Source organism: Cinclus cinclus, chromosome 7 (genome assembly GCF_963662255.1).
Source record: "Cinclus cinclus chromosome 7, bCinCin1.1, whole genome shotgun sequence".
Lineage (NCBI taxonomy): Eukaryota > Metazoa > Chordata > Aves > Passeriformes > Cinclidae > Cinclus > Cinclus cinclus.
The window spans coordinates 15332463-15354387 of NC_085052.1; the positions used below are offsets into that span (position 1 = coordinate 15332463).

At 37.0% G+C, this 21925-nt stretch overlaps 1 protein-coding gene across 2 annotated transcripts in view; it reads left to right on the forward strand.

The window, feature by feature from the left end:
- BTAF1 (B-TFIID TATA-box binding protein associated factor 1) overlaps positions 1–21925 on the forward strand; it is a 44176-nt gene that overhangs the window by 14353 nt on the left and 7898 nt on the right. For both annotated transcript variants that reach the window (XM_062496093.1, XM_062496094.1), the window contains exons 5-26: positions 356–519; positions 809–945; positions 1596–1707; positions 2981–3049; positions 5457–5546; positions 7592–7687; positions 7934–8110; positions 8636–8776; positions 8954–9078; positions 10263–10383; positions 10460–10564; positions 10802–10951; positions 11566–11708; positions 11878–12052; positions 12529–12732; positions 13632–14058; positions 15095–15285; positions 16219–16372; positions 16463–16572; positions 18484–18685; positions 19088–19236; positions 21619–21771. In XM_062496093.1, the coding sequence (XP_062352077.1) occupies positions 356–519; positions 809–945; positions 1596–1707; positions 2981–3049; positions 5457–5546; positions 7592–7687; positions 7934–8110; positions 8636–8776; positions 8954–9078; positions 10263–10383; positions 10460–10564; positions 10802–10951; positions 11566–11708; positions 11878–12052; positions 12529–12732; positions 13632–14058; positions 15095–15285; positions 16219–16372; positions 16463–16572; positions 18484–18685; positions 19088–19236; positions 21619–21771 (3395 nt within the window). The remainder of the gene's footprint in view (positions 1–355; positions 520–808; positions 946–1595; positions 1708–2980; positions 3050–5456; positions 5547–7591; positions 7688–7933; positions 8111–8635; positions 8777–8953; positions 9079–10262; positions 10384–10459; positions 10565–10801; positions 10952–11565; positions 11709–11877; positions 12053–12528; positions 12733–13631; positions 14059–15094; positions 15286–16218; positions 16373–16462; positions 16573–18483; positions 18686–19087; positions 19237–21618; positions 21772–21925) is intronic.

The following is a 21925-nucleotide window of genomic DNA, read 5'->3' on the forward strand; positions in this document are numbered from 1 at the left end:
TGGGTTATTTGGAGGGTTTATTCTACTTGGGTGCTAAAATCTTGTATTTTTAATGTAAATGTAGGTGCTCCCAAAGTCTAAGTGTTCTATAGTTGTTGTTGAAACTTCACACATTCTTGAGGTGGTATCTGTTAATTTCCAAAAAAACTTGCTTGATTGCAGTTGAAATACTTGTGTAGTTACAGTAGCAGAAAAGGTCTTCCTGGGTATCCAAGGTGATTTGTTTTAGAAGATTATATTAGCCAAGTACAATTTAATCCTGTTAAGTTTTGGCTTTATGTACATTGAGCAAGTCGTCAGTAAAATATCTGGTTGGATAAATATAAAGTATCTTCTTTTAAAACCTCTTTCTAAGGTGAAATTGATCCTAAAGAGAGGATAGCAAGACAGAGGAAGCTGCTGCAGAAGAAACTTGGCTTAGATATGGGTGCTGCAATTGGCATGAATACTGAGGATCTGTTCAATGATGAGGATCTGGACTATTCTCCTTCTTCAGTTTTACTAGTAAACAAACAACCTGTAGGTAAAACCTTGGGCTATTTCACTGCAAGGAATAATACAGTGGGTTTGCTTTATTTGAGTTTCTGTGGTTATAATACTTATATTTTAATAAGATGATTGACATCTAGTGTGGTATGCTTTGGCCTCATGAGTTCTTACATCCTGTAGTTGCTTGTTAGTACTATTTGATGTCAAACTGCTGAAATGTTTGAAATGGAGGGTTGGGGAAGTTGAGAGTATTGTGGGTTTGAGAATTTTTCAGGACTTCATTGTAAGAAGAATTGACAATGAATGACTTTTCTTTCAGACTCTTCAGGCTGCTGAGTTAATTGACTCAGAATTTCGAGCTGGTATGAGCAGTAGACAAAAGAATAAAGCCAAAAGAATGGCTAAGCTATTTGCAAAGCAAAGATCCAGAGATGCAGTGGAAGCTAATGAGAAGAGGTATAATAGTGAACTGGTTTCCTTTTATTTCAGTTAAGCTGCGATTGTGATTTGATTTATCTGTTGAGAAACTTCCTACAGTCTTTGCATCTTAAATCTCTTACATGCTAATTGTGCTGATGGTGGAACGTTTGCGTGCAGTGCTTGTTCCCAGGAGAGCTTTGCTGAGGACCCAGCTTCAGAGACATCTTGACATAATGGGATGCTACAGCTGAAATGTGACTTGTCCCTGTTATTAAATATGACTTGAGAATAATGCATGAAAACAGGGGATTTTAAGAAGAATGACTGAAAATTGGGGATGCTATTTTCTGATGTGTGCTTTGTTCTTCACTGTAGTTTATAGTGGCATATTGTTGTATCTGCTCTGTTCTAGTGGTGACAAAAATCTTGATCTTATTTAGGAATTGTCTGGTTTTTTGGAAAAAATCTGAGACTGATTGTGAATTCAGGCCAGCGATCTGCTGTCTACTCACTGCATGTATTGTTTTTACATGGAAACTTACCTATCTTGCATATTTCACAGTGTTGATCCTCTTTGTTTTGTATTCTTGCCATACTTTATGGTGTCTGAAGACTTCAGTTGTAGACATAATTGCTTGCCTTAAAGCATACTTCCAATTCATAAATATGTGCTTGCTCCTTCTCAGCAATGATAGCACTGATGGGGAGCCGGAAGAAAAGAGAAGAAAAGTTGCAAATGTTGTCATCAACCAGCCTGCCACAGACTCAAAAGCATTGGTAGAAAATACTCAGGAAGAGGTATGATGTGTTGTTCTGCTGTTAGCAGGAATGATCATTTAGTTTTTTAGCAGAGTAATTTGAAACAAAACTCCTTCATAAGCCCAAGTTCTTTAGTCATCCTAGCATTTACAGAAATGGAATGAAGAATGTCACGGCCAGCTTACTTTTACACATAATGAGGCAAGTGAGCTTCTAACTGTGTTACAGCATTGAGGAAGGAAACACATTTAATCCTTTGGTAGCAGTTTGTGACCCAAATTAACACGAGTAGGTGGCTACAGGTGTCAGACCTAGGTATTAAACTGGCAAACTGTGCTAAACACTTACATGGTAGGATTACATCAAGCCACAAATAATTTGATCCAAATGCTTATTTAATCTTTATTTAATCTTTGCTGTACTTCAATTAGGCTTAATTTAGAATTAAGTTTTATCTTTAATAGTTGAAGATAAAAACAATTACCTTAGTCTTGGAAAAAACTGCATTTGTTTCAAAAGACTGAAAAGCTAAAAATTAAGAAATGGTAAACCAGAATATAAATGGTGCATAGAAATTTGTCTAGATATGTCTGTATCCTACAAAAATAGCTTTCCAGTCATAGTTCAGTAATTAAATTCTTATTTGCATAAAAATGATAAGAAAACTAATCTGAAATAATGATAACTACAGGCTGAATAGCTTCTGGTTGCTAACTGTCTTTCAGTTGCTCTTTGTATGTGATGTGAGCTTACTAATGGTAATGAAAATTCCTTTCCACAGCCATGTCCGTTTCCTTGTAGGAAATTTTGGGATAGTGAATATGCTTTGGTTTTCAAAAAGTGGAATGTGTTTGGAAAAGGGTGCTGTTTATTGCTGGATTCATTGACCCAATTTTGTTATGTAGTGTGTTTTCAAGCTGAGACTTGCCTATTATATTCTTTAAAGGCAAAGTTCATAAATTTAAAGGATCACTGGATAGAATAAGAAACTTTGCTTAATTTTCTTCCTTAGCATGATTTCTGAAGGAAAGGTGAATTCCAGAACGTCAAAATTAATTCCCATAGAGAAGAGGTTACACTGTTAACAGAAACTTCATAAACTTCTTAAGAGTTCCAATGCTAATCAGTGAAGTTTCTGAGCTGGGGAAGGTGATGTTTTTTTTGGGTTTTTTTGGCCCAGTAATGAAGAAAAGTACTCTTAAGCTTTTGAGAGTTTTTGCATGCCATTTAAGTATGCAAAGACAACAATGCAAGAAGTATTTATGATTCCTTTTTTTTTAATCTCATACTTAATAATTTTTTATGGATTTAGGCAAATGAATGGCCTCTGGAAAGCTTTTGTGAAGAGGTGTGCAATGATCTCTTTAACCCTTCTTGGGAGGTAAGACACATGCACTATTTAAGGTGGAACTATTAAGTTTTTTCAAAGGGGCTTCAGCAGAAATGCAAGCATTCTATGTGTGGAACTTCAGAGAATTTTGCCAGATATCAAAACTTAAATCATTTATGCATACAGATTACATAGCTGAGACAAATTTGCTTTTATCAAACCTAAATGATTTTTAAGACTCATTTAAAAGGGGATGGAAAACAGATGTGTAATGTATACTTGTGGAGAGTGGGAAAGATGTGAAAAGCCATCATTATATAAGTGAAAATTATGGGAGTATTGAAATTCAAGCAAAAAAAAAGCACATCAATCTATGGTTAAAAAGATCAAGCAATTAAAACAAACTTGGATTCATCAAGACTTTGAGAAATACTGTGTGAAGCTGTTGCTGGCAACAGTGATATGTTTGTCTAATGCTAAGCTAGTAGAAAAGGAAGGGGAATCAATCCTTTAGTAACTACAGAAGCTATATGTTTGGTTGCTTTGACCACTTATTTTCAAGATTCAGAATGGTTCTACTCACCTTTTTATTCAGTCCTTATGCAGTTTTCCACAAAATTTAGTAGAAATTTCAGGTAAAAATATGAAGTAGCTGATAATGATCTAACTTCCTTGTGCAGAAGGTAGAGATAACAGTTGTCAACTAACTTCATTTTCTTAAGGTCATCTTTTGAAGGGTTAAATATTAATAGTGACTCTAACATCCTTATGCGTATCTGTAGCACAGTCTTGGTGATGTCAGTATGGGCAGAGCCAACTTGCTCTCAGACTTGGAAACACAGAGGTAGATCATGTGCAGCCAGCACAATTATTTTGGTCCCAGAAAAAGAATAATTATATTTGTGTGGCATATCACTGCACCTGAGCTAAAAAGTCTCCCCTTATTTGAAAGCAGGCTGTTTGCAGTTGAAGGCCAGGTCCACTTGTCTTCTGGTATGTAGACAATCTCATAGCTTTCTTAGTAGTACATTTGCTATAAGGCACATAGATCTCAATAAGGGAAATAGATCAATATAGAATCATTATTACAGTATGTTCTGGGTGAAAAACAGGATAACTTGCCTCAAAATGTATGTTTAAAGTGCCTCTCTGGAAGCATCTTGCAATGTCTGGAGTTCACCTGGGTGACTACTTCAGACTGCTTGCCACACTTACAGGCAATTGGAGTCAGGCAGGATGAATCCTACTGCTGGTATTTCCTTTATACATTTGTGTCTTGCTGGTTTGTGTTTGCAGAAGCTGAGACCTTAACTGTCCAAGTCTCCTTCTTTTGACTTGTAAAACCTAGCTCATGAGCCACCATGGACCAAATAAACTGTTGGTGTATGAACAATTAGGATTTTAAGACTAGACTCTGGCTGTTGTGTATTGGCTTGCTTATAGCTTTAACCAGCAGCCAGTGAGCTGTACATAATGTGCCATGTATATTTACATTTCACATAAGATATTCTGATGAAGGGAGGATCTACCAAGTACTCAGTTCTAGTTGTTATTGCTGTGAAACGAAATGCAACAATTTTCTGATAGCAACAAGCAGGTATATGAACTGTTATTAAAAAAGTTAATTCTCTTCTAACTTACGTGAAGGCCTCTCAATGAGAACCTGGTTCAAAACTCTGCTTTTGCGGATTTGTGTATCTGTTAAATGAGCTTTCCTTGAGAAACTGATTACTAGTCCAGTTAGGTATCAAAAATACTAGAAATAGGTGTGTCTTCAGCACATCTTTCTGCTGGTCTTTTGTTATTTCCAGAACTCTTCCTAGTGTGTTCAACTGTTCATGTTTGGTGGGAACATGCAAGTGCCTATAATTTGCTTTCCCATATTACTTGTTCATTTATTTCTAAAATCCAGTCAAGCAAGGTAGGTTTGTAAGTTATGCAGAATAGTAATTCCCAGAAATTTGTTTTGCAGACTGCAGAATACTCAGTGAGGATCCAAACTCTGTTAAGAAATACAGAGAGTTGTTGAAAAATATAAAACATGAAGTGCTTGAAACTATAATAATATTGATTTGCTTTAGCTTATAAACTTAATAAAAACAGTAGTATCTTCAAACTTCTCTTTGACAATTAGTGCTGTATAGCATAGTGAGGTAAAAGAAAATGAATGTTGGCTGCATTACTGCAAATATCATAATGTGTTAGAAAATAGAAGCAGTTCTTAATTGCTTCTGTTCATAAGCTGGCAAATACTTGGTCAAAAGAAGGTTGATTTTTGAGCAGGTGAATATTTTAATGTGACTTGATCTAATAATTCCTAGAAGTCTAAGTAGTGCTAATTCTGCAGCTCTTGAAACATCTGTTAAGAATACGATTGTATTATTTCAGTTTTCCAACATGGTTTTTGTCTTCTGCTCCCTAGTGTTTTAAAACGTGACTTTTGATTTCACTTTCCTAGGTTCGACATGGTGCAGGTACTGGACTGAGAGAGATACTTAAAGCTCATGGTAAAAGTGGTGGTAAAATGGGAGATAGCTCTTTAGAGGAGGTAAGTTTCCAGTTCTGTAGACTTAGTATTTTACTTAAATGAAGTTTATAAAAGACTCCTTAAAATACTTTGCAGCAGGTGTTTGATGTGGGGGAATATGAAGACTTTTCTGCTCAGAATCATCTGGATGACATCACTGTATAAACTGACAAAACACTGTTTCAAAGATGCCTATGCAGAGCTCAGTACTAGTGTATAATTAGCCATTAATATGTTGGTTGATTATAGTTATTAAATATTAGCTTCCATATTGGCATATATTGTTTTCAAGTCCTGGTAAGGCTGTGCTGTAACAAAATTGACGAGTTGATTATGTAACTCTGGTAGTGTCTCAGACCATCTAACTCTACTTGCTTGAATAATAAGAGGACTCTATCAACCTGCTATCTTTTTTACAAGAAGAGGAGTTAAAATAGTCTCTTTAAAAGGAGAACAATTTTTTAAAATATCCCAACAGTAATAGCTTGTTTACATGTAGTGGATTTTACACAGATTCCTATGGACTCCCCTGCTGTAGAAGCAGCTGGAAGAGCTTGTGGCTTAGAGAGTTGAAGAATGAGATGTAAATCAGTGTACTTCAGCATACTTTGTAAATAGGGAAAGCAAAAACTTCTCTCTCCTTGCTTCCCTGTAGAGTAGTATTTGTTCCATGGAGTTGCCTGGATAATAATAACACAATATGCAATGATAAAATACTTTAAACCATTTCTTAACTATTTTTGCTAGCATCAAAGCCTGCTGTGTATGCCCTATGCTGGGTATAATTCTTTGGCATGTATGGGAGTATGAAATCCAGAATATGCTTTAAGTTTTCTTCATTAAAAGGGTAGTTCTCAAGGGAAGTGGTGACCTAGTAGGCACATAGTGGAGATGAGAGGGATGATGCCTGAGCAGTTGTTTTTATGGGGCTTCCCCTCTGAGATAGAGCATTAGACAGTTATTGGTCTTTAGCAGAGGCCAGAGCTTCAGGATTAGCTTTGATAAACCTGGAGGACATGGGACTGAAAAGAATGTTCCTTTCACTGGGTCTCCCACAGTGAGCTACTGCTTTAGAGCTTGTTTATTTGTAAATATGCTTTCAGATTATTAATTGACTTGCCTACAATATGCTGCTGTTTGCCAGTATAGATTATCTGAATGACTTTACTTTGTGTGCTGTGTAGGAATAATTTGTTCACCTTACAAGATGCTCTCAAGCTGTTGTGTTTTAGCTCCAACAGGCAACGAAGCATCACACAGCCTCTTTCTCACTTCCTCCTCTGGTAATATGGGGTGTGTTAGGGAACCACCAGGAAAAAAGTAAAATTTGTGGGTTGAGAAATCAACAGTTTCATAATTGAAATAAAGTAAAATATTGTAATAACAGTAGTAATTGTAGTAACAGTAATAACAGTAATGATAAGGAGAGAGAGAAAATTAAAACCCAAGAAAAGCAAGTGCTGCACAATAGAATTGCTTATCACCCTCTGATCAATGCCTAGCCTGACCTCCAAGCACCACTCATCCCATTCTGGATTCCTCCCCCAGTTTTTATGCTGGTCACGACATTCTGTAGTGTGGAATGTTCCTTTGTCACCTATCCAGAGAGGAAGTTATGCTTCCTCTCTGCTTTTTGCGTAGCCCCCCCACTGGCGGAGCATGAGACATTCAGAACTTTTTCACTTAGGGTCAGCATAATGTAGCAGCAACCACTACATCAGTTTGGTATCACCATTATTCTTATACTGACTCCAGAACACAGCAGAACACAGAACTCCAGCTATCGAGGAAAAAATCTAACTCTGTCCCAGCTAAAAGCAGGACATTAGCCTTTTGATAAATGCACTGTGCTTTTAGAGAAGAAAACAGCCAGGTTATGATGTTTATAATAATCCAGGTGAGTTGAATTAGTGCTGACTACTTAGCCTGGACTGTCTCTGAAGGAGAGCATTGTTGAGTCAATGTGAACATTTGTTGTCATGTCTTTCATATATTTTAGCTAAATTGTATCAGAAATGTTTTATGAATAAATGTAGTCAAGGTGTTCAACTTTTCTGTTCTTACAGATGATTCAGCAGCATCAGGAGTGGTTAGAAGACTTGGTTATTAGACTTCTTTGTGTGTTTGCACTAGACAGATTCGGAGACTTTGTTTCAGATGAAGTAAGTTTAAGTTACCTTTGCCTGAGCAGGTAGATCAGCAGGCTTCTGTAGAAGATAACACTGCAGCAGCTTGGCTGGGCCTTGTGTGGTGCTACTCCATGTACCTGTTATAACTGCTCACAGATGCTTATTAAAAAGTAGCTGGTACATGAACCTGACCTTATTTGTATAGTAGTTTGGTCATCTGACTCTTTTTAAGTCAAATTTTATACAGAAGTATCTGTTTTGTCGTTCACTTCTTCCTAGGTAGTGGCACCCGTACGTGAGACTTGTGCTCAGACTTTGGGAGTAGTATTGAAACACATGAATGACACTGGTGTTCATAAAACTGTGGATGTTCTCCTGAAGCTGCTTACACAGGAACAGTGGGAAGTGAGACATGGTGGTCTCCTAGGGATAAAGTATGCTTTGGCAGTACGTCAGGTAATAGCCCTCATGAAAATTGCAGAGAACTTTGGATCCAAAATCTCTGCTTAGAGTAGAGGATGTGGCTGAACAGTAGATAGGTGTGATAAAGCAAGCTTGGCTGCGCTGCAGTCCTGTGGGTTGAGATGTATGACTGCACTTTTATATCCATGCTGCAAGTATTTAGTGCAAGCTGTGCTTGCAGAAAACATTTTAGAGGATATGCCTGCCTGGTCTTGGTGATACCTCACATATGAGAGTAACAGCAGAGTGTTACAAGAAGTTTAGGCTATCTGTGGTGGTATTCTGCAGACACTGAGCTTTGTTTGTACCAAGACCAAGCGGACTTACAGTTAATTAAATTTATAATCTTTGTTTAATTTCATGGATGGTAACTTAAAATATTTAGATTGCAGTCTTGGACCTGTAGCAATCAGGACCCTTTGAAACAATCAGGTTCATTCACACACACAAAGTACATCTTAGTTGATTGTATCTTTATAAGCTTTTCCAGTTTAAAAATGCTTTTGATCTTTTTGGCAGGACATGATCAACACTTTATTGCCTAAAGTATTGCCTGCAATAATTGAAGGTCTGCAAGATTTGGATGATGATGTCCGAGCTGTTGCTGCAGCATCTTTAGTACCAGTAGTGGAAAGCCTGGTCCAACTTCAATCTCAGAAGGTGGCTGAACTGTTTTAAGTTCACTTTTGGTCTAAGTGAAGAAAATAATACTTAAAGGCAGCACTGGTTTTGTTGTGTTGGTTTTTTTTGTTTGTTTGTTTTGTGTGGGTTTTTTTTGTTTTAGGTTTTTATTTCTTTATTTATTTATTATAAACCTCCTTTTGTTTATTTGTGTAGGTACCTTTTATTCTTAATACCTTGTGGGATGCACTTCTGGAGTTGGATGACTTGACAGCTTCCACAAACAGTATCATGATCCTTCTTTCATCCCTTCTGACTTACCCTCAGGTCCGCAAATGCAGGTAATTTTTCAATTACTATTGCTTCAGTATTGCAGGTCTGAGCGTCCACTTATTGTCAAATTGGAATTACCGGTTTATTTCAAATCGTGTACCAAAGAGAAGATTAATTTAATTCAGTATTTTATTTCTACTCTGTTTTTTCCATAAAGTGAAGGTTACAACAGTGCAATGGTGCTTCTATTTTTATTATGTTAGTGAAATGCAACAAAGGAATTAAGAAGTGTACTAGACTTGGTTTATATGTGACTTTTTCCCCCCTTCTGTCTCTCCATCTTGGGTGTTTTAGTAAAGGATATTTGCTCCACTCACATGGTGGTCCTACCCACAAATATCTGGTTTGTTAACAAGGAACAGACAAACTCAGACCAAACTGTGTATATTAAAACACATTCATGAACCTGTAGAACTTTACTATTGGAACAGTTTTGAAATAAGCTCCAAACATGAATTCACATCAATAGTACAGCCAGTAATTCTGTGACTGGTTGATGCCAGTTGCATATTTTTGGGACTCTGACAAATTAAAGTAACTGCATCTTAGTACATTAAATTTTTCATAATATGCATGGTAAACTCACAGTATCTGCACTTAAGGTAGATGCTGTACACATTTGGTTTTTCTCATCCTATACGACTGGCACTGTTGAAGCTGGTGGTTGCCCAAATCCAAAATAAAGAATGAAGTTTTGTTACTAATGCAGTCTTTAATTCAGCATGTACTACTTGCATCAGCTGATATGCCAGTTGCATGAGTTGGTATGCTGGTTCATGCAAAACACACGCAAGCTTGTTTTCAATTATTTGTGAAGTCATGGCTGCCGAATAGCAATTTCAGACCAGAAACAAAAAATGTCCCTCATTTTTCTAAACAGTTGAACAAAGTCTAAAATATAATCTGGGGAAAAAAAACATGCTAAAAATACATGCATAAACAGACTAGTTCTCTATACCAGTTAAAAAAATCCCAAAACATAATTTTCCTGAGAAAAGATACCTACTCAAACTATTTTAAATGTATAAAGTGTCGTAACTAGATCCTTCACTTAAAATGACCAAGTGTATGCAATACTCTCCTTTCTTAAAGCTTTCTTTTGGATAAAATGAGAATAAACAAAATTAACTTAGGTCTGCGCATGTGTGTGTTTTTATCCCTGACACTGCCTCTACATCTCCCTTTCCTGTAGTATTCAGCAATCCCTGACAGTTTTGGTCCCTCGTGTGTGGCCGTTCTTGCATCACACAATATCTTCTGTGCGCAAAGCGGCACTGGAAACGTTATTCACACTATTGTCTACCCAAGACCAGGTAAGAATTGGAGTTGTTAATGTCTTACTGTGGTTCATATTGGAATATGTTTGGTCATACGATATCCTTGTTTCAGAGTTCTTCAACGTGGCTGACTCCAATACTGCAAGACATGTTGAGGCACATATTTCAGTTTTGTATCTTAGAAAGCAACCAAGAAATTCTGGATCTTATTCACAAGGTATTTGCATGACTTACCACATAGATCTAGTGCTTGTGTATCGTGCTTTTTCAAATCCTCTGTACTTCTGTGCACGTGAAGAATAGTGTGCTCATGTTAAATACTTTGCAGTTGTCATGTGTGATGCTTTACTGTAGAGCAAATGAGAGTGTGTTCCTGCAGTTTCTCAGCGTGTGTATGATCTTATGTAGACCACGTACAAATTTGCCATGATTTCTACTGTGGTTCTTTCCCAAGGTATGGCTGGAACTGTTAAACAAGGCATCTGTACAGTATGTTGTTGCAGCTGCTTGTCCATGGATGGGAGCCTGGCTGTGCTTAATGATGCAGCCATCTCATTTGCCCATTGACTTAAACATGTTGCTGGAAGTAAAAACCAGATCCAAAGTAAGTGAAATGTGGCCTCACTGACTGTTCTGAGGAAAGTAGGAAATTGCTTAGCTGTGTATAAAACGCATTCTGTGTGTGTATAAAATGTGTGTACAAAACACGTTCTGTGTTACAGGGGAGTGGCGGTGCTTTTCTACAGTTCCAGATGTAAACTGTTTTACAGGCCTCAAGTCTGTAGAGCAAAAGGGTTCTTGTCAGGTTATTCATGAGAGTTAAGCTCTTCTGTGTAGCAGTCTCTACGTGGGTACTTTATACATCTATATTTACATGGCTCTGAAGCCATCTGTTTGCAGGACTGAGTTAAATCCAAAAGCATTGTGTTATTTCTGAAAACATGTTGAGAGAGGTTTCCTTTTTCCTGTGTATTTATTGGCTGTATTTCAAGTATTAATATTATAGTGAAGGAATGTAGCATACCTTTAATTGGACTACAGGATGCTACTAGTGGACAGGTGATTTACAAGCATTGACTACTTTAAGAAACCTGTTATCCAGGAAGTGTTCTGTCTTAATCCAGCTTTTTAATGGTATGGTGATGATTTGTATTGTTATGGAATATGAATTCATCTTTTCATTACAACCACACTTTCAACCTTTCCTTTATTCCATAGGAAAAAGCAGGTGCTAAACTGCGTCAAAGTCAAACCCAGAATAAGGAAGTGATTCAGGAATACATTGCTGGGGCAGACAGCATTGCAGAAGATCCAGCAACCAGGGATTACGTCGTCATGCGTGCTCGGATGATGGCAGCAAAGTCAGTTTACTGGAAATAGAAAAAAAAAAATCCTTAAAAGCCATGTATTTTTTTCATAATATATAATGGTTTTGCCAAAACAGTAATTAGATTTTGGCATCTTCATTTTGAATCATTGACTGCAGAGTAATTATGACATTGAAGTGACTGTTCTTTTTCATCTTGTCAGGTTGCTGGGAGCACTTTGTTGCTGCATTTGTGACCCAGGTGTAAATACTGTTACTCAAGAAATAAAGCCAGCTGAATCATTAGCTCAGCTACTGCTCTTCCACTTGAATTCTAAATCTGCCTTGCAGAGGATTAGCGTTGCATTAGTAATCTGTGAGTGGGCAGCCTTGCAAAAGGTAGGATGCTTCTGCAGCAAAAATAAATTGTACTCACTATCTCAATCCACTGCTTGTTGTGTGGTACTTAGCTTGAAATAAGATTTCTGTAAGTAAGCTAAAATGGGGTTTATACATCTAAATATCAAAGTCTTGATCGTTAGACAGTGGAGAGATATAGGATTCAGTAGATAAATGCCAGCTGTCAGTACTATGAATCAGTAAATATGCTCACATCTTTTCTACAAATAAATTTATTCTCAAGATGCCTTTTATCTAAGGTCAGTGTTTCTTTATAAGATGACTGACTTTTCTCTACTCACTGTCATTTCTAATGGCAGACTTTTTGTTCCTAATCTTTTATCTTTAGTATTCTGGGTTCTGAATATTAATAGTCCCTCGGGAAACTGGGTTTTTGTAGCTAGATTAACATGCCCAAGACTGAACAAAAGAAATGGTGATTATTCAGAAATGCTAATTGTGTTTTTCTGTTACAGGAGTGTACAACTGTGGCTGTTTGTGTACAGCCTCGTTTACTTGGGGTCCTTTCTGAACATCTCTATTACGATGAAATTGCTGTTCCTTTTACACGGATGCAAAATGAATGTAAACAACTCATCTCACTGCTAGCTGATGCACACATTGATATTGGAAACAGAGTAAACTGCAGTGTATTTACAATAGATCAAGCTAATGAGCTGGTAAGTAGAGGCATGCTTGCCTTTGCTCCAAATCTGTACTTGTCTTGAAATACATATTCAGCATAATTCTGATATAGACAGTAACTTGCAGAAATAATGTGGTGGCCTTTGCATATCTCATGAAAAGGAATGTGTAAAGATTTTTACTGTTTCCCGAGGTGTGTTTACAGTCTGACAAAAATCAAGTGCAATACAAGGTACATATTTAAAGGGAGAATAAAATGGAGTGTTCTGATCCCAGGTGTGGATTCCCTATTGAAATCTACGCACAAGAAAACAAAGTAGGGTTCAAAACCATTGTCAGAAAACTTGTAAATAGATTATAGAAATTCTGGATATCTTCCCCCCTTGCCCCATACCTTTTAATCTGCCTTTAATCTTTTTTCAGTTCTTTAAGCAACAGTAGTCAACCAGTTGTGAATGGGGAAGGATATGAAGGTTCTGAAACTACTTTGTTGTACCTTTTTTCTTAGATTCTTATCCCAGTCTCGTTCCTCAAAAGAAAATCATCTGAGAAACAACTTGTTTGTGCGCAGGACTTTGCACATCTTTTCTGGATTCTCGTGTTCACATTCTGCTTTGCTAATCTGTCACATGTTTACATATTTTCACAATATCTGGGTACAACTGACAGATGTGGGACAATCTAAATTTGCAGGAGTACACAAACTGCTCTTGTAGCTTTGGAAATCTAGACTTTAAATGTCTATGATATACCTGGTTTTGTCTTTCATCTGCAGTTCAGGATTCCCAGAAACTACATTTTGGAGTATTTCCTGCTATTTACTGGGAAAATGGAGATGGTGGTATGTGGTTAAGTGACTCATGTTGTGCCATGAGGATATCCTGTTTTACAGTAAATGAAACACATTTGTAATTATTTTTTTCCTTTCCCTTAGGTTACCTCTGTTTTCAATGAGGTGACATCATCCTTTACTTTGAACCCTAAAGTTCTGCAACAGTTGGACAGTAAAAGGCAGCAAGTCCAAATGACTGTTACAGAAACAAATCAAGAATGGCAAGTGTTGCATCTGCGAGTCCATACCTTTGCTGCATGTGCAGTTGTGAACTTGCAGCAACTTCCAGAAAAACTAAATCCTGTTATAAAACCCTTAATGGAAGCTATCAAAAAAGAAGAGAATACACTCATACAAAACTATGTGGCTTCATGTATAGCAAAGTTACTTCAGCAGTGTACAACAAGATCTCCTTGTCCCAACTCAAAGATTATAAAAAATCTCTGCAATTCCCTGTGCGTGGATCCACACCTTACCCCGCTAGCAGCATGTCCTGCACAGCCTCAGAGTAGCCAGGAAAACTCCAAAGGTATGACATCTAAGAATGCCAGGATTCTTAATGTCTGCTTATTTCTGAACTGTTGAAAGGAGTATTTGAATGAGGCCTGTTTTCATTGATTTTAACAATGCCAGCATCTGAGTATTTATTAATAATGATTTCATTAGATGCTTTAAATTGTGTGCAACTAATGTGTATTGTTTTATATCTGTGTATCTATATGGATCTAGAAAATACTTTAATTCCAATTTCCAGGTGTTGACTCTTGTTCGGTTATTATCCAGTTATGATCACATTTCACTTACAGGTGTTACTGAGTAAGAATGGAAATTAAAATAGCCTGTCAAAAACGTGATTTGTGTTACATTCCATAGGCTAATCATGAGATAAAAAGATGAGGACAGTGTTCAAAATTAATAAAATAATCCCGTGCATACAGTGGTCATGGATTCTTTAAATGGCTGTCCATTATTGAAAGTGTATGGATTGAATGAACAACCCAGATTAACCCAAATAAGATCTTAATACTCTCAAAGATTCTAACCTACTTTAAGGTTTGACTGTTGTATGTTTTACTCTTTCTTAATGAATGTGTCCCCCTTTATCACAGAGTAACATTCATATCTAATTGAAAATTAAGCTCTCAGTATAAATAAAAACAAACAAATCCAGAGATACTGATGGCATCTTTTATTGTATCATGACAGAAGTATTGAACTGTTTTAAAGGACACAGAATATAAACTGGTTGAAACTTTAGAACATAATGTGCTTTTTATGAAATAAAATTGTGCAAATGTTTTATATTTGATTGATGTGTTACCTGTGCTTCTTGCTGAATTATAATTTCTGTCAGTTTGCACATTGAGCTTTTCATTCCCAGTCTGTCATGTGCTTGTAGCCCAGTAACTCTTCTCTGTATTGAAGTGCCATCATCTTCAAGGGTAGAAAAAAATTAAGGGTTTTTTAAAGCGCAATCAGCAGGTGACTTGTAGGTAGCTCTCACTTCCCCCTGTGTTTTAAACTGCAGCTTAAACTGTTGTCAGCTCTTCTCCCTTTTCTTTTAGGGCCCAACTCTGATAAAGATGGGATGCAGCACACAGTCACTAAGCACAGGGGAATAATTACACTGTACAGACATCAGAAAGCTGCTTTTGCCATCACAAGTCGGCGAGGTCCTACTCCAAAAGCTCCAAAAGCCCCTATTGCAGATCTCCCCACAGGCAGCAGTGGAAGCATTCCTACAGAACTTGATGAGGTACATTTCAAAAGCTTGAATTTGCAACTTCACATCCATCCCTCCCTTCCATTACTTTCCTTACAACGGAATTCACTAGAAGTTCATACCATTGTAGTAGGGATGGACCGAGGTTTTACATCACAAAACAGGAGGTTTTGTGATACAAGCAGCTTATGTTTGATGTTTTACATGTTTGCCATTAAGAACATTAATAACTCCTGAAATGTTATATTTACTATAGAATATGACTATCAAGAGAAGTTCATGCATGTGGATTTCCACAAAGTGTGGAACAAACACAAGAGGACATGAGCTGTGTCCTGCCCATGTTAGTGTTGGTCCATCTCAATGCCTGCTGAATGCCTCTGAAACATTAAAACCAGCAATTGAAATCTGACTGTGTGAAACAGCATGTCTGTGGCTCCCATACTTGATGTCCTACACTCTTCCCTCTTTTTAATTTCGAACTTCAGCATGTTTTAATTCCATTCTAGGCAGGACTGTGAGCACCTAAGCAGTGTTGTGGATTTTCTTCTTAATTATTAGTGGTTTTTATTAGTTATTTTTGCCAAAGAGGGTAGGAGCAAGAGAGGGGGATGAATAAGTATTGTAAGTTTTCTAGTTTAGTACTGTTCTTAATGTCACTGTATTGGCAGTACCTGAGGTTGTGGGACTGGAACCACTTGGAAATGACTTTTTGAAATGGATCAGTATCAGCAAAGGCCAAATGTCAAATTTATAAAATTTAAGTAATTGGCTACAAAAGATTTTTGGTTTTTTATATCTATAAAGAATAAAGTCATTGACTTGGGAAAAAAACCTATTGGTGAATGTGTTGTCAGTAGGTACAAACACAATCAGAATTAAATGCCTATATAACAAGAGGTCACCCTTGACAATAATTATTAAATGTATCTAACCTCGCTACTTTGTTCAATTGTTTAATTCTAGGCTCAGAAACCTTATGTTGTACAGAGAAGAGGAGCTGAGTTTGCCTTATCTACTATAGCTAAACATTTTGGTGCTGAAATGGCAACGGGATTGCCACATCTCTGGGATGCTATGGTTGGTTCGTTAAGGAACAACATACACATTAATAACTTTGGTAATTATGTTTCTGATTTAAGCTGGGAGGGGTGGCAAGCTGGAGCCAGTATGTTGGTCTTAAACTGAACACCTTTTTTGTTTTTACCAGATCGAAAGTTGTTACTGGAAAAAGGAGATGCTCCTGCTCAGGAGCTGGTGAATTCCTTGCAGGTTTTTGAAACAACTGCAGCTTCGATGGATACTCAGCTACATCCTCTGGTAATCACCTCTTGCATGGAACACTTCAGTCTCTTTGTTGCAAGTGGTTTCAGTATTTATTTTTCTTTTTTAGATATTTTTCTGATTATGCTCAAAAGGGTGCTTTAGTCACTCACTAGCCTGCCTGTTCTCTAAGTCCTCTATCCTAGTCTTGATAAACTGAGGGCATAGCCTTCAGCAGTCAAGATGTGTCATTTTAAAGCTGTTTTTTCCCCTGTATTCTGTAGAATGCTAAATTATGTTGTTTATGCAGGCTGTAGAATAAACCACAAAAGCAAATAGGTACCTAAAAGTCTAGCCTTGGCCTACCCTCTTTTGGATGAGATCCCAAACAAGATTGTGTCTGTTTGAGTTATGATAATATTTATGCTATTGCGTTACCTTGGAATCAGCATCTCTACTCTGCTTTATTCTAATTCTGTGTTTCCTAAACCTGGAGAACAGTCTGGTAATATGAGGCCTTCTGTTTCTTATGAAAGTACAGATAAAAATGTAGTTATGTAGTGCTGTGTGGCTGACTGAAATGATTTGACTTGTAATGTATGACATGCATTATAACTGATGTATGGTTTGTGTGGCCAGAGTGGGGGCAAAATGGCAGTAATAAAGTCAGTTTATTGCCTGGCTACTCTGTACCAGACTGAAGGTTGTCAGAAAAGCTGCCTGTGCAGCGAATGCAAAAATTGCAGAGACCTCAGTTTACCCCCAGGTGGACTAGATTTTCTCATTTAAAAAACTTTCTCTGAACTGTCTGTTTCTACTCTGGAGAGAGTCCTGGAGTTGGGACAGTTCTGTGAAAGTATCAGTAAAGTACTGGTTAAAAAAAAAAAGGGAAGAAACAAAACAAGAAACTCATCCTTATGTCTCCATCTAACACAATTTTCAGTACTACCTATCTAGAGTACTCCATTTCAGAATAAGTATAGTAGCTCTGGAAGAGACACAGAGAAGGGCAACAAGATGACAAAAATACATGAGAAGGCTCCTATGCCTCCAAGGAATAAGTAGGCCAGAACTCTGAAAAGAATGGGTATAATGAAGGGCTATAGAATCCTGAGTAGATGGAGAAGAATCATGGAAGTTTTTTCTTACCTATTTTAATAAAATACCAAAGTGATTTTGAGTGTGTTTAGCATATGCCATGGAAATACTTTTTTAATACATGCATTTTATATATATATGCACATATATGTGGTATGTAGTTACTGTGTAGATTGGTTTTGGTGGTGCTAGTACTGTATGCAGTTTAAAAAAATGGTAGAAAGTCAAAGAGCCTGGACTTTGTTTATCAAAGCTAGAATTTAGGGACTTTCACATTAGGAAAAACCTGACCATCTGTTTAGGTATCCAATACAAAAGTGTACTGATTTGCACTGATTGAAAAGAAGACACAAACGTGCACAAAATATATACATGTATACCCTGCTGGAGAGATACAGATTTCCTTCTGGGTGTCCTTGTCACACAGAATTAGTGAGATTCCCAGCATGAGTAATCTGCCTAAACAAAGGGAATGAGTCTTGAATGACTTTGCTAGCTGGAATGAATTCTTAAATCTATGTATCTGTATTTAAGAAATAATTACTTTTAAAAATAAAAAGTTCTGAGTATTTAGTATTATGTTTTCAGTGTGAGACACTTCCTTGCTAAATAAGGGCTTCATTAGTTTTCACTTTCACTGAAATGCTAAGTATTTTGTTACTCTGAATTTTATCTGTATTGGGGTACTCAATACATGTTCAAAGTTCCAATTGTCTTTTACTTCTGAAAGTATTTTTAGTTTTAAGCAATTATATCTTGTAAATGAGCCATTCTTAAATTACTTCAAAAGACTCTGTAGTTCAAAAAAAGCACAAATTTGTTTATAATTGATATTAATCTTTACTCCCCACACCTATTTCTTTTATTCAGTTAATACAGCATTTGCCTCATCTTTACATGTGCCTTCAACATCCCAGCACTGCTGTGAGACACATGGCTTCCCGTTGCGTGGGTGTTATGAGCAAAATAGCAACCATGGAAACAATGAATATCTTTCTAGAGAAAGTTCTGCCTTGGCTGGGAGCAATAGATGACAACACCAAACAAGAAGGTGCAATTGAAGCACTTGCGTGTATCCTTGCTTGTGTATTAAAAAGTGCAGGAAATTCTTTGCTGTTGTTTCATTTGGGTGAACAAAAATGGTTGCCTGAAATAAATGGGAGGAGGAATGAAATAAAATACCAAGCTTTTTTTTTCTCATGTGGAAAGAACAGAAGAAACTTTCATTTCCATTGCTCTTATTTTGTCTCCCAAGTGACGTTTTGGTTCAGTTTCTCAAACCATGCACTTTGCTGGCTGAATGTAATTGGGTAGATCAGATTTCCCTGCTTCTGCATTGCTTTGTTGCTAGAAATCTCATTCACCCGAGTGTAACAATTAATGACTCTTAGTTATTGAGTGTGAAATCTCCCAGGTGTATATTTGTCAGTCAAACCTGAGCTGTTAAAAACTGTTTCCTTAATAACCACTCCAGGTGTTATGGAGCAGTTGGATGTTGGTATTGTTCCATACATTGTTCTTCTAGTGGTTCCAGTTCTGGGTAGAATGAGTGATCAGACAAACAGTGTCCGTTTTATGGCTACTCAGTGCTTTGCCACACTGATTAGACTGATGCCTCTTGAGGTAAGCTTGAGCTGTAAGTGTGTGGAGTATGTGAACTGTCCTTTCCACTTTTTCACCAGCTGCAAAGTCCAAGCTTCTGGCTTACTAAATGCTGAATGAGTAACTGGTTTTATAGGTGTTAGTCCATATCAGATAATAGAGGATGTACCCTTTATAAGTAAAATGAGCTAAATTAACCCTGTGTTAGCAATTTTCTAATTTAATGTTAAAATAAATTTTCTCTTAATAAGAAGCTCATTTCAGCTGTATACACAATTAAATGGTAGATTTATTAATTTTGTGTGTAATGCTGATTTTCTTAGTTTGGGTTTAAAAGTTTTTGGAGTTCTGTGTGCACTCTCTTTAGGTATGTGTGTTGCTGAGTATGTTTTCAAGAGAAATGCACAAAAGCAACAATGGTTTAAAAGAAAAATCAAAAATAACAGTAATGGAAATCGTGTGGGGATAAGTAGGGTCACTTACTGCTAGTTCTTAAAAAGCACCACCGTACATATTTAGGCAAAATATTGTGTATAATGATGCAGTAGTGTTTAATCAATACATATCCACTTCAGTCTTTCACTCCTGCTGCAACTTGCATACCTCAGACAACTTCTGATGATGTGCATCAAGACTACAATGCCCCTAAGTAACGTAATGTGACCACCAGATGGTAATAGAAGACAGTTTAGGATTTCCACAGCAATAATGAAAAACAATTGTCAGCTTAATGGGTGTTTTATTATTTCACTTTTTAATTTAGCATAATGGAACCATAGAATCTGATAACTAGTGATCTGCCTTAACAGGAGCACTTTGTGTGCTTACACTGACATGTTGAACAAGCTGAAAGTGAGCAAAGAACTTAATTTCTAGCATGTTTATTGCAGTGCCATTTGCACCAGGACCCTCCTTCATACACATCTTGAACACAGTCCTGTGGAATACATGTAGCTTAGGGTCTGGGGGCGGGGTCCAAAGCTATTTTAATAAAATTCAGTGAGAATCTCTTAAAAGCATACTGTACTTTGTTTTATTAATTGCATGCATATGCATGATCACTTTGTATTTCTTTTCCATAGTTATGGAAGAAGAGCCTTAAAATTTCCCTTTCTGGTAAAGAAAGTTCAGTATCAGATATTGAGCTGTGTTAAATATGTAAACATTGAGTAGAGCGGATTAATAATAAGAGAAAATACTTGCATTGTCATGGACCAGTATTTTATTTAATAATAAATAAATGGCATTATGTGAGTTCAAGCAACTTAAGTATGCTCTGTTTCTTGCATCTTTATGCTCAAATTGATTATTCCTGCAGTCATAAAAATGAAAGTATGACTGAGAGAAGGATTGTAAGATAAATGATTCAACTTAATCAAACTTGTATTGATTAGAAATCCTGCTGAAAGTTGACAGCATACTTGAACCAAATTACCTGGCATAGTGTTCATACTGCAGATAAGCTCTTCTAAAAGGGAGTGTAGGCAGAGCATTGGACAAGGAGGCTGCTGTGTGCATGTATGTACTTAAATACCATATGGGGCACCACTACCATCCCCTTTCCTTACTGACCACATACATGATGGAATTATTTGATAGAGGATTTTTTTTTAGGCAGCCTCTCTAAGTGATTACTAAGTTGGGTTTTGAAGTAAAGCTGACTAAAGATGGAGGAGACCCTGAAAAATGGGATGATAGATGTGATGATGGGAAAACAGCAGTGCCTCTGCTGGTACTGTATGTTACCAGCAAGCAAGAATGAGCATATCTGGCCCCCAAATGCCTTCTTTGGGTTTCTGGCCTGGTATGGGGACTACTTAAGAAGTAAAGGTCTGCTGTTACAAACCCAGAAGGGTTCAGGTTTTTTCCTCCTGAGAATTTCCAACTGCTTTAATTCATACTATGGATTTCAGTATCCCTTTCGATACAATTCTACTAAGTAGGGGGAAAAATTCATCAAACTTTGGATGGTAGCTTGTGGCTCAAGAGGAGTGGCTGTCATAGGACTCTCTAGCTAGCTAGATAAACTCTCTGATTAGAGGTAGAATAGTTCAGTCTTTGTAGAATCTTAGCAACGTGACCAGATTTTTCCATCTTTTGTGTAATTTCTATCAATATTTCCATCTTTTGTGTAATTTCTATCAATATTTTCAGTGTGTCCTTCTGGGGCAGGATTTGTCTTTTGCACCTTACAACCCTGCATGTGTTGACCTGCAAGTAATCAAACAAGGGTAGCTAAATATAGTATTTAAATCCTGAGTTTAGATTGATACTGTTGAGAAGATTGCAGATCTTTACTGTGTGTTTAAAATGTCTGAGTGAGTATGAGGTTTCTTCTTTTCCCTCCTCTGTGTGGCAGTTAAGTCCTGTAGCCCTTACATGACTTTAAAAATGTTACCCTAGGCTGGTATACCAGACCCACCAAACATGTCCGAAGAATTAATCAGAATGAAGGCCAAAGAACGTCACTTTCTGGAACAATTACTGGATGGAAAAAAACTGGAAAACTATGAAATTCCAGTACCAATCAAAGCAGAGCTCAGAAAATATCAGCAGGTAACAGCTTATATTTTATTTTAAATGTTCCAGTCTGATAATGATTTCATGGAATAGCAGGAGTTGTTTAGGTACTGGCATTTTTCTTGTGGTTTTTTTGAGTGTTTTTGGTTTCTGTTGCGCAGTGTGTATCTTGGACTCTGGTTAAGGAAGG